The 16,816-nt window shown below is 30.1% G+C and overlaps 1 protein-coding gene across 1 annotated transcript in view; it reads left to right on the plus strand.

Moving 5' to 3' along the window:
* The window catches only part of LOC142982261 (uncharacterized), a 101,834-nt gene extending 85,273 nt beyond the window's left edge, over positions 1–16,561 (plus strand). Inside the window, exon 3 of the mRNA XM_076128684.1 lies at positions 12,427–16,561. Coding sequence (XP_075984799.1) covers positions 12,427–12,561 — 135 coding nt within the window. The 3' untranslated portion in view covers positions 12,562–16,561. The remainder of the gene's footprint in view (positions 1–12,426) is intronic.
* The last annotated feature ends 255 nt before the right edge of the window (positions 16,562–16,816 follow it).

The following is a 16,816-nucleotide window of genomic DNA, read 5'->3' on the forward strand; positions in this document are numbered from 1 at the left end:
TTTTTGAAGGTATAACGCCGAGTAAAATGTAAGAAAAGCGTCATATCACCGTAACTCAATACCCATCATCCACTACCGCGAACAAATACATTCGCATCATGTTCGCGTCCCGTTACGTCACGGTGTAACAGACATCCAAACCTTTGTTTCTCTCCACTCACCGTGCCGTATCATTAACTCGAAGTGGATGGAAGATTTTTTGGACTTTTTAACGTTAATCTTTTTTTCTTTATTTATGAAGAAAACCGAGTGGTGTCACCGAGTGTCGAGTGGTGACGCTCAACGCGCTTAATATTCGCTTATGCTGAATTAATTGGGGAGATTTCGGTACAAAATATGGTTGGCGATGTTTCATTTAAAATTCACGCTACAATTTTTATTGTTTTTATGTACAATCCTTGATAGTTATGACTTCACAAAAGAAAGATCCAAGTTCATTCCCATGAACAACAGGTGTTAAAAGGGTTGTCTTATTGTCTTGTTTAATAGTTTTCATTATTAATGAGTTATGGATGTCAGCGCGATGATTTTGCGTGACCAATTCTAATGAAAGGTGGAGAGATGGGAATGTGAATAAAAATGGAAACTATAGCGCATTGGATTATGGGAGTCAAAAATAGTGATCCATATCATCCATTTACTGTTTAGTTTAAATTACTAAAATAAGATTTATAAAACTATCTTTGCGTGAAGCAATGAGTAGTTAAGACAGGGTTTATCGACGTCTAAGTTTTAAATCCTTATCGAAGATAGATACCGTAAATACCACAGTAAAAACGAAATATTGTGTAAGTCATCCAAAGATAAATATCTATGTTCCAAGGTCTAAATGGTCCATTATTTATTCCCTAATATAAAAATAACACAAGATTCATAAAAGGAAAGTTCTTTTATAGTAAAAGAAAATGAAAATTTATAAATACAAACAAACAAATTTCAAACTTTTCTCTTGACAATAGCAATATGATAAACAGGTAGGCAAATAATATGCAGATATGATCACAATACGTAATAGGATATCGGAGGTATTTGTGCACAAAAGAGAAATGATCCAACAAATATAAATCATGAGTTTCAAGCGATATCGTAATGAAATCGGCCGGAGGGAGGCTTAAGGGGAAGATTTTACGTGGTACTATAATTTTTCTTCCGTATTAAGGAATTACAAACATAGTAGGAAAAGGGACAGTTTACTTTAAAAAATGTTGTGATATTTATAAAGACAAGGTGAAAAATAACAAAACTTGTTTTGGTTTTATTGTTTTGATAGGTTCGGTAAGCTTACACTATCATCGACTTTAAAATCCATTTGTCCGACAGTTCTTTAGATTATGAATTTGTAGGAATTAACTGACTAAGCATTTTTTCCCTCTTATAAAGGTTACCGTGCTATATGCTGGCGCTGAAACAGATATACTAAGAATAATTATAATATGATTTCACAGCACGAAATACAACACACCCCTTAAAGCATCACCTTAAGAACCAAAAAGAAAATTTAAAGCGACAAAAAAATCGCAGAAATCCGAGTGAGACGTCATAATTCGAGTCGCAAAAGGAATAAAGATAAAGACATCGCCATTGAGATTTCCCCCGTGTACACCATGCTTTTATTACTTATGTCCCATCAGATAAGGGCTGAATACAATATACATATGAAAATTTTATAATAAAGTTTAATTATAATACCGGAAAATATATTGAGGAAGTTTTTTGTGAAAATTGTTTTGATTCTTGGAACCAGGTTTTCTTTACGGATAATATATCTGACTGCCTTCAGACCGCGACTATATCTGCGCGGAAAGATTTCCCTGGATGAAAAGTATATCATGTGCTAACTTAAGTTATAAACTATCTATCTACTACATTTCACCAAATTTCGTCCCATAGTTTTTGCGTGATTGAAAAAGAAACAGTCATTTGGAAAGTCCAAGTTTTCGCAATCGCCTATAATAAAATTAAGTAGTAAAATTAGATAGGATGATTTCTATGAGATCTTTTTCAATTTGTACACATAATCACCTGCGTATTTTAAGGTCCCTCTTTCCAAAGGTACGTTTATTCCTAATGCGCCAGTCGCATTAAAAAACCAAGGGTGAGTTCACCATTTACGTAATTCCATCACACATATCTAAACATGAGAAAACATCATAAAAACGCACATATAACGTGTTGATACGACAAACGGCGCCGCGTGCGATTTATTGTTAATAATAAGTCGACGCGAAACGCATTTGTTATGAAAATATTTTACACAGTACGAAGGCTTTAAGCTTTTTATTGGGGAGGCTTGGGCTTTTGAGGTACACGGGAACATTCGGAAGGTGGGAATCTACAACTATGATTAAAATGATATTAAGAATATTTGCGAGTGAAGTACTGATACTATTATTATCATTAACAGGTGCAACATAATAATATATTCCTGTGGGAAGTTTTGGAGGAAGTAAATTGTAATTTTATTTGGGAAGTTACTTATACTTTTTTGTGATATTACTTGCCTGGTATAACAAATATGTTTCTGTTATTGGATTGAAAAAGTTGGTTCCAGTTTTAAAAACCAATATACTTAGTCAATATTTAGAACGGTTTGATACTTACGATCTAAATCAATTCAGTAGCACATTTACCTCAAATAATAATATACATGTAGAGTCATGACAAGGCGTAGAAGAATTACTCACGGCTGCCATAATTTACTTATACAAGACAGTCCTTAAAAATATAACTCTCTAACAAACCAAAATAAAAACAGCACAACCCCATTGAAACATTATTGTAATCTTCGCAATAAAAACGATATTAAAAGACTCACGTTTTTTACAACGGAAGATGGAAAACGCGAATTTCATATCAGTTGTTAAAATAAAACGATGGATTTAGACGGCGCCGCGGCACGTGTGTAGTATAAAATATAAAATATATCGGAGTATATAAAAATATAGGGCTATAAATATATTTTTTAGATTTCGTAGTTTATGATTGATAGTTAGAAATGAGATGGCTGCTGACGTAACTGCTTTGATTTTGCATAGGAATAAGTTATGGCCGACTATGATTTGTGTAGATAACGCTTTGAAAAATTTTCAAAACGGGAAATAGGTAATTATAACTCTAACTTCTTAAATTCAAAAATAATGTATTATAAGTGATTCTAGTGTTGTAATAGACGGAAAAAAGAAAGATAAATGTTTTGATTTGAGAATTTGTAAAAACCGAACCTCAGTTTTTACAAATTATCCCGAGTAAATATGTCATCTATTCGGTCATGATCAATTGATAAACTGACGTTGAATTTAACGAAAATGCTTCGGTTTAAAAAAAAATGTCCCACACTTAAAAACTGTCACCAGTGAGCACTACAACTTTTAAGGAAATACGTTTCCAATAAGTAATTTCGTTAAAGCTCTTAACTTCGCAAAAACAACCGAAACAAAATTAAATCCCCCACATTCAGCAGATCTTTTAAGCACTTTATTTATTATTATTCCTTACGAATGTAACCTATTTTATTGTACCTTTAGCAATACAACTTTACTGTTAACATAAACCAAGTTATAAAAGATTTGTTATAAAAATTAAACTCTTAAGAACCCCCCTTATCGGTAGGACGTTATACTGCGATATAATTCCGTTATTGTTCCGGCAGCCATCTTGTACGCCATTTTGTTTTTAGATTCGAATTTTAAAAAAGTTTGTAAAAACGGTTGTAAAATATATTTTTAAAGGTATCTCTTTTATTAGGCTTTGTGAATAAAAAATGTGATTGTTATAGAACAATAACGTTGTTACGTTCGTATTATAATAAAAATATTATTATCTCGATGAATAAAAATACGAACCTTAATAAAATTTACATGATCTTAGAACTAAGCTTTTCTAAAATGTTTTCCTATAAAATGTAGCTTTTGGAGAAAATGCTATAAAATTAACTTTCGTGTAGACAGCACTCATGATTGTACAAAACTACTGTAGCACTGGTGCTTCTTGATTAATGCAAGTACTATTTTATGTAAAAGATGTATTACTACTTCAACTATTTTATTATTCTTGTACTTAAAACATTTTTATGTCAGTTATTGTTGAACATTGATTTCAGCTAGATGGTCTCATGTAATGATATATTTATAATACTTAACAAATATAATACATACATTTTTAAGTATTCAGCCATTTAAACTACCCTCATTACATAAACACTTTATTTTACAACCGTAACCAATTGAAACCATCAACGTCAAACAATAAAAATTAACGTCAACTTTAAAACCTCTTTGGATTCAAACTCATTACACCATTTTAACTGTCAATAAACGCGGTTTAACGATTTAAATTTTAAAAAGAGAATTAGGTGATGACGTCACAAACTTATTGGGTAATTTCGGGCTGTCTTTTTTGAAGATATCTTTGGCTTCTAATGAAAATATAAATAAAATATGAATTATTAATTCCGATGTTTAATGTTTAACCAGCACATAAATATTTGCTCAACCTTAAGCCACCAATTGGTAAAAATATTCTAAGTTACAGTAGCGACTGAACGAGATTATATTAAGGCAATATTTTCAAACATTCCAAATATTTTTCTTTGTAAATATTGGTCTCATACAAACTTTTTTCATAAAGAATCTTCAGTCGAAAAATGTAAATTTCAAATTGAGCCAGCCCTGTCATTTGTATGATGTTTATGGGAATCGACGCGTGCGCATAAGATAATAATAAAAGAACACGCTTTAATGTCATTCAGGGTGTAAACTTTATTGTACAACAAAATTACTGATAAATACATTATTTGGTGTTTAATGCTAATTGTACGTTTTTATTACATTTACAGATGAAATTTTTTTTATGGATAATTTTGTTGACAAGAAACTATCATTCGCTAAATGCTGATATGTCTATATGACATTTATTTAATCTGATTGCATAAAAATCTAGCACCTCTGCCTTATTCTTTAGACAACTAGTATTAATGTAAGTTATTCCGTAGCTGGTATATAAGAATTATTATGAAATATTTAATGTGTTGACTTAAAGACAAAATGATGCCGCTTAAAAAGTATAAACTTGACTTGAAGAAGCGTGGAAACTTCAAAAAATTTTCCGCAATTTGAGTAAAGTTTTCTGATGATTGAAAATTGCTTCTCGGTAGATAATTACATTTTAGATAGATTACTTCAGATGGAAGAAAAATAATACTGTGTTTGCTTCGATAATCTTACATTTGATTTGAGATATCGTCAAATAGGAATCTCTTTTTCATCATTTCAATTCGAATAATATCTCCCAAACAAACCATAACACCACATTAGTGCTGCCCATCAAACGAATCGATAAAACAAACTTATTCACACATATTAATTTTACAACAATATCAAAGCGAGCGACATGAATAACGTCATAACACATAATATATTCCAATCTATAAACCGTTTATTACACAAAGATAGTTTATAGTGAATGAGATTTAAGTTTTATAGGTACTTCACTGATTTGTTTAGGGGAGGCGAAGTAAGAAGGAATTCCGGGTGGTTTATGATATACTAAATGTGTGATAGAGAGTGGTGAAGGGGTTGAACTGTATGTCAGGTGGCTGTTTGGATTTGTTACCGTCTTGTGTGATACAATTGTACATTATCTACTATCTTTTTGACACACGTACCTATAATTAAATGTGGTGGGGCGTTCGCTAATTTACAATAAGACAGTTTTAATGACAAAAATCGTATACAATAAACTCTATTTAAAGATATTATTGATAGACTTAACTAACTTTGGGAGGAGATCGTTGCCCAGACAAGAATGAGATAATAATGGGTTAATAAAAATTATACATACTCCACAAAAAAACGATCAAAATGAAAATACTTTCGTCCATATTTTGCCAGATGTGACCGAGTGACTAACCAACTGAACAAGCTTTAAATATTGAAATATAAATCCAAATATACTTCCTTTTGTATAAAACTCTTTGAACATTTTTTTTACTAAACATATAACTCGCAAATTAAGACCGTGAAATGAATCCCATACAAAAGTCTATCACAAACGGTGACATAAGGCACCAAAAAAACAGCAAATGCTCAATCAAGTAAGAGCGTCGTTAAAAAACGCGTGTGTTACGATAATCACGAGCGTGCACGTCTGACATTTACGACAACGCGTATAAATTAAACTCGATAATAAAATATCGACGCATCGAGCAGAGGAACATCACTATTCAATATGATTAGTTACTGTAAATTAAAAGAGCAGTTTCTTAAAACTATTCAGACCGTTAAAAAATGTATATTCATTTCAAAATATTTTCGTAATACTATTTCACTCAACAAACTTATCTTCATTTTACAAAAAATGTTGGTCAAAGGTATAAATGGACTTATATACCTTTTTTGTTACTATTATTTGTTTTATTTTCTTTTATAAACAGTACCTACCTTACTAATAAACATCGAGTAAGCTCTGATAAGATAGGCTTTTTTTTTTCGGTTTCAATAATTGTTCAACTTAATGTTAGTGACAAAATATTATAACTAATGACAGCTTACACTACGTTAAGTAGTGACACAGAACATCTACTAACAAGTACTACATCAGAATCATAAAACAAAACCACAAATATCAATAAAAGTGACGTATTTTTTGCAATAGTAGTTATGTTTTATTCTCATAATTTATTGTCGTATCGTAAGGACAACTAATCGGTATTCCTTCATAACACCGGATTGTGGTCGTCATAAAATGATATGTCATTGTACTGGGGAAGTGTTTTAGTATAATATATTAGGGTGTTGTTAGAGCACAAGGAATTAATTTCAGTGAGTTTGTTTTCTTCAATTTATTTTAGAAATTATGTAATATTATAATGTAACGGGTCTTAATCGCGATCTGACTGCTCAGTCAGCTCGTGACCACGGTCGTTGTAATGCGATCGAAACGTCGGGTGAACATATAAGGTATTCTAACCTTTAATTTTCAATCGCGATTAAGACCCGTTACATTATAATATTATGTGTTCAAGTCGCGACAATTTAAAATCTTTAATTTAGAAATTATGTACAAGAAAACACTCTGTAAGTGGTTTCTAGATTTAATGCAATTACTAAATTTTTACGCATTCAGTAACGTTGACGACAGATATTATTTTATCAAATCAAAACGATTCCTTACTAATAAATTTAATAAATCAAGACATTACTGGCAGAGAAGTGAATGGAAGAACAAAGGCTTAAAATTATTAATTTCACTTTATACAAACCATTTTAGGCGTGCAGGTTTCTACACACATAAATACTGCAGCCTTTCATTCAATAAAAATCTTACTCTCAACTTTATCGATACAAGAAAGTATCGTTTAGAAACGTACACTCACTTTAGTCCCGTATCAGCTTAATCCAATACTATTAAAGATTTCACGACCGCAATAAAAATTTTCAATGACGCCGTAGAAATGAGGTAGTAGACATTCGACATAACGATTTAGTGTCGATTCCAAGTTAATGCAATGTTTGATTCACAATGTTGCTTTGCTATACTACAATGAATCATGTGGCAGCTCGAGTCACATAATCAAAAATAACGACACCATGTATGTGATATACAGGTTGGTGTTTAAATTACTTGATAGTGGATATGTGTCTAAATTTTGCTTAGCTGAATAATGTTAATATTATATTATTAGTACAGTTACATAAATAAATTATCGAAAATGTTTTAAAAAATCCGTACGTAACTCGTCGTCGCTCGTTTAAAGTATTAACTAGCTTAGAGTTCAGTGTAAGAATGAATGGTATGTTTAATAAAAGCATCACACATAAATAAATTAGTTCTTCACACTTACCGAAAAATAAACTTGTATCATAATAAAGCTATCAACTGTTTGAAAGTGAATACTTGCCATACTTCAATTTCCATACAAAACACATTCCATACAAAATATGAAGGTTCAAAGTAGCAATTTTACACATAAGTGAAATAGTCCAGTTTAAGTCGGAAAGTCGTAACTTATCCGAGAATATCCGACTCTAAACAGTCGTATCGATATTGTCATCTCGTTTACCGATATTAAAGTTTTATATGAAAAGTTATTTGAAAGATAGTTCTGTTACAATGTTGAGGTATTATTGGTTTTTGTTGATGTGGAATCGAGATAAGTTTTCCACATTTAGTGTTATACAGGCAAAAGTACTTGTAAAAAAAATAAATGACCTACGTATTTTTTCGTACCATTTAAAAATGACCGTCAATTTTCTATAACGAAATCGTTTTCATAAATAAATCTGTTCTAGTATCAATAAAACAAAAGTCAACTATTCCGTGCCGCTACGAAATTACCGTAGATTCTACGTGTTTTGCTACGCCGTAGGTAACAAAACGTCTGCTACGACCACGTAGTCAACGCGTAGCTACCGTAGATTTAAGTAACATCGTTTACAACTTTTGTGTTTTTCGTCAACGTATTACTTAAAAAAATACTATATAAGAATACTGACGTAGGATTAACATCAGAAAGTACTGTACATGTATCAAATATAGAAGATACCTAAAATATGCTACATTTGGACTAATTTCTATTCATCATTTACATGTTTGGATAGAACTTCACATCCCAAAATCAATATACCCGATGAGTTGTCTCAGAAAATATTGAAGAATCAGAGATCTTAATAAACAATATTAATAATATAAATCGGAACACCCTTTCCGATTTACAAACACCAACATCCTTTCGCTCGAAAAAAGGAATTCGAAAATTAAATAAAAATTCATTTCGGAACTCCTTTCACGGGAGCTTTCTTGCGACATTGTAAATAAGCTGATGGATTATTCAGAACGTGCTACTGCAAACTCAACCATATTTCAACTACGTTAAAATTCTAATTCATTTATATCGAATATGCGTATCTTCGGTAGCCAATACAATGTCTTTGAAATGAAATTGAACTTTCTTCAGAAGACATACGGTTGAGTTTTTTGTGCATCTACATTCAATAGCTATATCAATACCTCCCGGAGAAAAATATACCTTATACTGCACAACATAAGGTTTAACTTCTGATGAAAATTTATGTGAGTTTTTTCAAGTAGCGCTATCGATATCGAGTGAAAATTATATGCTTGTTTCCCTTTGAACCGATTTGTCGTGAGATGTATTGTTCGTCTTCAAAGAGGTTTTATTTTTTACCTTTTTATTATTACGCTGGAATGAATAATACTTGTAATAAGATTGTAGTACTGTTTACATAGGGTGTGTAAAATTGCAATTTGTTGTTAAAAATTTCATATTATTATGTAGTTAAAAATCACATTGCATTGTGATTTCCAGTTGAAGTATGTGTGATCGATAGATCATTAATATATTATGTAGCGGTAGTTAGTATGGGTTAACTCGAACATTTCAAGTTCTATAGGCTACGTAAATCAGTAGATAAAACAAAAACAAATAATATACCATACCAAATGTTTCCATGAAAAATTTATCAAAAGAAAACCTGGAATAGTTACCACAAATATTTACAAAGAATTACCAATACCATTAGAAACCCTTTGCAATAACCAATAATATTTAGTGAACAAACATAATACGAAATAGTTTTACAAATAATACAATCCTTTGAAGAAAATACCTGTGATAGAAACATTGAAATATCACCCCTATTGATATCAGTTTAAAGTATTATTTCTATTAACAGTCATTCTTCTCTAAAATCTCGAAAGTATGTATGTCTTTAATAAAATTAGATCTTATGAATATGTAGATAAGGATCAAAATCAATCGTACTTTTTACAAGAGGGTGAAGTCTCCATTTCACGTAATTCTAATTTATTTTTTTATTTACTTCTTAAAATGTATGCAAATTCAAATGATTCCTCCCGATTGATGCTTTGTCGCTAGATTATCAGGTAGCTATACATCTGGCCTTTTCTTTCTTAAAGTATTTTGTATCTTGTGTCTCTTTCTAACCGTAGCGCAATAATGAAAGCAATTTGCCGTTCCCGTATTCAATTTGGAAAGCAAAATTAGGTATAATAAAATTATACAGATTCGTACTAACGTTTCGTATGAAAATAAGAGGATTTTTTATTCTAATTTTATATGCAATAGGGATTGTACCTGTGGTTTGTAATCTCTTTAAATTAGGGGGAAATAAAGCTATTGTTCGCGGTTTTGCTCGCTTTAAGTACTTACTTATCGAAGAATCTCATGTTGATTAAATTATGTATGCAAACATATTGCTACCTGGTGTTTCTTTTAGTTTAGAGATTAGAAATTAACGTTTACTGGTGTCTTATTCTATGGTTCTTAATCAAATACTGTTTTAACCAGGTCGGAAGGTTTTTAACTTGGCGGACAGTAAAAAACTATACAGTTGTAATAAACCGAAAAAATAAAACGGCAGCATTAGTTTATTTTATAAATTAAATAGGAATATTAAAAGTGATTAAACTCATGTAAATAGTAAAGCAAACCGTCTGAGAACTTTTATTTTAGCCTCATAATACAAACAGCTTGTGTAAAAATCCAGTCCATTAACGTTAAAAACAAAAGCAATCGAAACACATATCAATAAAGCATTTCAAACAAAAGGAATCACCCAAACGTACAGACAGCACAGTTTAATAGTGCCATAACATGCATTGCTACCCCACAATAAAAATGCCATTCAAATTATCCTAACAATAAAATAGCTGAGTGTATCACTCACTTGGATTACCTTTGAAATGTTTAGATAATACGATTGGAAAGAGAAAAATAATTCTACATACAACAATAATTCTCTAACACGTTTACTTGAATTTTGTAATTTCTATTTTGACTCATGCGTATTTTTGAGAGACACGCGTGCAAGAAATTTTAAGTATTAATAAAACAATAATTGCTGCACCAAATAATATGATATTCAAAATTGTGAAAGGTAAATTTCAAGTATTTAAAATAATAAGATATAATTAAGAAAGCAAACATAAATATAATAATAATAATAATAAACTTTATTTCGGAATAAAATATCCATACAGTTTTGTTACTATGTTAATATTAAATCTTAAATGTGTTTAGTTTCAAATTACAGAAGTTATTTCAGGAAGTCAGTTAAATTAGATTAATAATATAAATAACAGCATCATCTTGACCTCAGGTCAAACAACTAGCAATAATCTATTTACAGTTATATATTTATTGCAAATAACGAAATGTTGGTGTTATAAATAAATAGCAGTCTCTAACCTCAAATAAATTTGCGGCTAAAATGGATTCCGCATTCCAAAAACTAGTCGAACTCCATTTACAGATTCGTAATAATTATTTCACTAATAAAAGATATCCGTTATTTTATTGCAGCACCCTTTATTCAGTGGAATTCTTATAATTAAATTAAACCTATATAAAACTAATAGTTCACTAGCTATTGAACCTGCTAATTGTAAATAACTGAACGAATTCCTTCAATAAATTGATAAAATTATATAACACTGAGATTTCACACAGATCTGAGCGATCCGATCCTATTAATACATTTAAGGTTCTTGTGATTATTTTGTAATATTAATAGTATAAATGTATATCCATGATAGTTTCAAATTTCTTTACTTGCTTTTTCTAGTTAAAAGATAATTGCTAGCTAACTTTTTGATGTACCTAGTTGGATTAACTTTTCATAAAAGTTCATTTAGATCAGTTATCTTGCACGCCATTTTTATTTGAGGGTAGTGGAGGGTTATTTCTCGTATCGGCAATCTGCTATATAGTCCGCTGAAGTTGACTAGATACAATACAAGATGTGCCGTCAAATACGCTTAATGAAGATCCTAAGAATCGTACGTTCACGAACTTTATAAGAATCGTTCGGTCGTATCGTATGATATAAAAGCATTGTACACTAAATTTTATGGTTGTATTGTTTTATTAATATCTATAAAAAGTGCCACCCACTTTAGTTTTATGAATAAGACTCTTATAGCTGATAGGTTTTCTGTTTGCGAACTTTATGAACATGTGAAGTTTATTATGCAAGAGGCTTGGTGATGTAATAAACATTTACTTTACGATTTTAAAGGCGTTTAGTTTATTTAATATAATTTGCGAGGCTGAAATTGCTCATTGCTATTGATTAGATATAAATGCACATAATTATTTTGAGCCATTCTTTTTCGATAAGCTACCTAGCCAATTTCTGGTACCTGCCTACCTACCTAGGCAATTTCAGTTTCAAGTTTTTTTGAAGCTAAGTTACGTCACTTTTCGTAGAATTTCACCGAAATTCAATACCATGTCCATCGCGTTGCATAAAAAAATACTTCACCATTAAATAAAGGAGATGGCAACCTTTGTACCCTCTTATTCATACTCAATCGATTCCTCCACTTATAATCCTAGTATAATCAAAATTCGAATTAATGTAAGTATTTCTTTTCTTCTGTTTCCAGACAGACTCGCCACCTCCAGAGAAGACGGAAGAGAGTTCGATATTCTCGTCCATAATACCCGACAAGCTCTCCGGCTCCATCTGTACCGCGGTGCTCTTCGTGCTAGGCTGGAAGCTGTTCTCCAACAAACGGTGAACGCGAAGCGAACACGTGCTAACTAAGAATATTGTCAAAATGTTTCATTAGAATAAATGTCTTAGATTCAGTTTTTTTACACAATCCTCGCATTGAGTACATTGCCATTGAATTATATTAATGTTTTAAATTAGCTCATAATTTGTTTTTTACTGATTTATAGATCCCAAATAAAAAAATAGTTTTCTAAATTGTTTTTAAATTAATTTGAATTTGCTTGTGGTTTCCTAAGCCATTTATCTTTCTTTTTCGTTTTTTTTACTAACAGGATATTTAATTAGTTAATTTTGTCATAATAAAATTCCTTACTTTAGAAAAATCATCATCATTCTTTGTGTTTAACCTAAAGAATGGCAATTTAATTGTAAAACTGCAGGACGTTTATTCTAGTAAAACTTTTCTACAATTAACAAGCGTAGAAAGAATAAAACTAATTTTATTCACTGCGCTACGCTTTTTGCAATTTGTACATTTATTGTGGATTATTAATGATCCAACATTTTGTATAATTAATAGACGTAATAAAACACGGCTTTTTTGTAAAGTTGTGTGTTTGTTCAACGTCTGACAATGCGCACATGTATATTTTATAATAAAGTAGTGTTTTCTAAAACTTAAAAATAAAATGTTTGGTCCATGTCAAAATATAGACTTGCTGCTACTAAATTTTTGTAAAAAAAGCATAGAAAATTTCGCGAAAATAATTTCAGAAAAAAAGCAAAGCACAATTAGTTTTTATGACTATTAGATAAAAATATTTTTGTATATCAAAATTTTTGCGAACTCATCGTTTTAAAAGTAGTTAAAGCACCATTTCTAAGAAAAATTACACTGTTTTTGAAGTGACTGTATTGTGATTATAACATTTAGCACTAAATTATAAACGAATAAATAGTTCACGTCTGTATAATTAATATAAAAATTAATGCAAACATGTAAAACCTATTATAAAATTGAAATGTCAATTTACATTCCGCTTTCGATGTTGATATTATACCCATACACATAGTTATATTATACATTATTATAAGGAATTCAGAAGTATTCAGAAGAATGGACCAGCGATGTTATAGAAAAATAGATTTTATTTAAATCATAATAAAGTCCGTTTCCCATAAATTGTTCCAAAGAGAGCAGCCTAAAAATTATTATCGATTGATCTCATTTTTTTATTTTTTGTGTAATGAAAATGTTTATTTTAAATATTTTAGAGTTAGACCATAATTATGGTGAGTGCCAAGTTGTTCCAATGGAGATTTTATGAGATGGTATATTTTGATAATTAATTATTATCATTAATTGTATATAAGTTAGTTAAGAATGATTGATAAGCTGTCATGTCTGATTGTTCAATAATTTGTTACAAAAACTTTATCAAATTATAGAAGCAATATTTTGAATCAATTTGTAATGAAATTTAAATTTTACTTAATTATGATAAATCAAATTCATTTTCATTAAATTCTTTAAGAATATTACCAAAATTTGTGTATATTATTAGAACCAATATTATTGTTAATTAAATTAGTAAAAATAATGTATAACGAAATGTGAATGATAAATGACATGACACGATTTTATATTGATAATTTTAGCTTTTATGAAATAGTTTTGTAAATACAAATACTCCGTTAGTTTTGCTAGATGATAACTCATAAAATTAAGATACACGAGGCTTTGAGTTTTAAAAATTACGAGTTTGTTTCCACACAAAAAACAGTAAAAATCGAATTTGATTATTTTTTTTGCTAAAAATGGGAACAATACATTAATTTTGGGAACAAATAAGTTAATTTGAAATCATGTTTTTCGTTTATTGCATACGTTTGTTTTAAGGTAACGAAATATACGGAAGAATGTGTTCAAATGTGATATGTATTTATTTAAGAAAACGATTAAAGTAAAAAAGAAGTTTTCCTAATGATCTCTTGGAAACTCTTATCTGCTGACCACATTTTTGTGTTTTTGCTAAAATAAGAATAAAACTATACCCCTCAACTAAAAATCTTTAAAAGCTGTATTACCTGGTTGTCATTTTAGAATTCGATTTTATTGAATTAAACGGTGGTAAAACATTTCTTATTTTGGCAAGAGATGCAAAAATCATGCAAAAATGCATTTAAGAGTTCTGTACATAAATTAAAATTGGTATGCTTATCGCTCTTTTTATAAGAATATAATCTGTAGTGCAAAAATTTCTAAATTTTCCATAGTAATAATGCTTAACACGACAACTTAAAAAGTGTGTATGAAACATGCAAAAATATTTTAGTTAAAAAATGTCTTAATACCAAAAAATGAATATTTAAACTTTTTGAAAAGTAGTCAAACTGCTAATTTTATTTTTAAAAATTAAAATAAATAAAAAAATATTTTTGCAAGTTTCATACAGATTTTTGTAAACCTGCTTACTGCTATATTCACATAACGATATAATGATAAAATAATTACGAAATTTTAAGCAATATAATTGTAATTAATCTTAGATAATGTAAGAATAATCTCACTACCAAGTCTTTTATAATTATAATAAGTTTATGATCGAGCATAAAAATGTTCGTCAAAAATTCCATTTTTTGGTTTTTGTAGATTATTTTATTTTTAGTAAAAATGTGTGATTTACACTGTGTATAAAAATGGCCTGTATATTTTAGCTAGTTTAAGATTAATTTAGTTATTTTTTTAGTTTTTAGACATTTTTATTTAGCTTATATTTTGTGTAACGGTCATACCAATGCCATCAAAAACATTCTGTAAAAACCTCAAGTCTCGCCGTAAAAAGTTGTGAGATCTATGTAATACCAAGTCGATTAATCTATTTAGTCTCTACTTAAAGGACCTTCTGTCTTAAGTTATTACGTATGTTATTATCATGCCAATTTTTAAAAAAATACCTTTGAAACAAATAGATCGACTTGGTCATCGCATGATTTGATTATTAGTATGTATCACACTACACAGCCCGACGAGAAGTTAATGCTCCTGAAATGTTAATGGCGAATTTGTGTTTTCTTGCGATGACCAAGTCGATCTATTTGTTTCAAAGGTATTTTTTTAAAAATTGGCATGATAATAACATACGTAATAACTTAAGACAGAAGGTCCTTTAAGTAGAGACTAAATAGATTAATCGACTTGGTATTACATAGATCTCACAACTTTTTACGGCGAGACTTGAGGTTTTTACAGAATGTTTTTGATGGCATCTCACTTCTTTTTGTAGAGCGAACATAAGTCCAATTTGTATGGAAAGACGTTTTTTTTTCATAATTCAACATATTTTCCTATGGGAATGTTGTTCAGTTTCATGGGCTTAACACCCTTACCCACCCTATACCCTCTCCCGTTATGCCTCATATAGTAGGTATCTATTTACACCTATTTATTTTATTTTCTACAGTAATAATAATTAATTAACTGCAAATGTAACCTTGTAATCTTATACATTTATATGAGATTACAAAGTTATTGTTGCAGTTGGTGTATTTAGAAAACTGGACCGAAATTAGAAAATATTAAATTTTTCCCATGATTAAGACACTAAACCCTATCTGTATTCTAAATTTTAAGCTTCTAAGTCTGCTAGAAGTACCTTAGACTTTTGATGATCGGTGAGTCAGTGAGTCAGTGAGTCAGTGAATCAGTGAATCAGTGAGTGACAAAATTCAAAATTTTAACTAGTTGTCATTCTTAAACTACTGGTTCAAATTGACTGAAATTTTAACTATACCGTGGTTATACAATGACTGATTAGTTGCTGAAAATCCAGGCTTCTTGTTTTGTCCACAACGAAGTTATAGGGGTGTCAAAAATAGCCCGAATTGCTTCGAGAAAAGGATGTTACGGCCGTGCCGCTTTTTTTTTGCTCGACTTGCGGGGGCACTTCCGTGCCCCCAGATTGACTTAATTAAGTTTGTATGTAATTATTTTCAGAACAACTGCCAATATTATATCTGTGTTTTGATATTTCTTTATTTGAAAATATACTTTTTATAAATAGTTTTGTTATTATTTCTATGAAATCCTATTACTTGCCAATTCCTGTCCTGAACATCAATGATCCAAATGACTACTTATTAGGATCAGCCTGCCCCCTTGTTCATATTCAATTTTTTTCAGTTTCAATTCAGGCTATACACTAAAATCTGTTGAACAGCTACGGCGTGATTGATCTACAAAGATCCACCCTACCCTGAACTTACGCATGCAAAATATTACAGCAATATTTAAGCACTAAAATGCTTTAAAAAAATAG

The sequence above is a fragment of the Anticarsia gemmatalis genome, chromosome 21 (assembly GCF_050436995.1).
Source record: "Anticarsia gemmatalis isolate Benzon Research Colony breed Stoneville strain chromosome 21, ilAntGemm2 primary, whole genome shotgun sequence".
In the NCBI taxonomy this organism is placed as follows: domain Eukaryota; kingdom Metazoa; phylum Arthropoda; class Insecta; order Lepidoptera; family Erebidae; genus Anticarsia; species Anticarsia gemmatalis.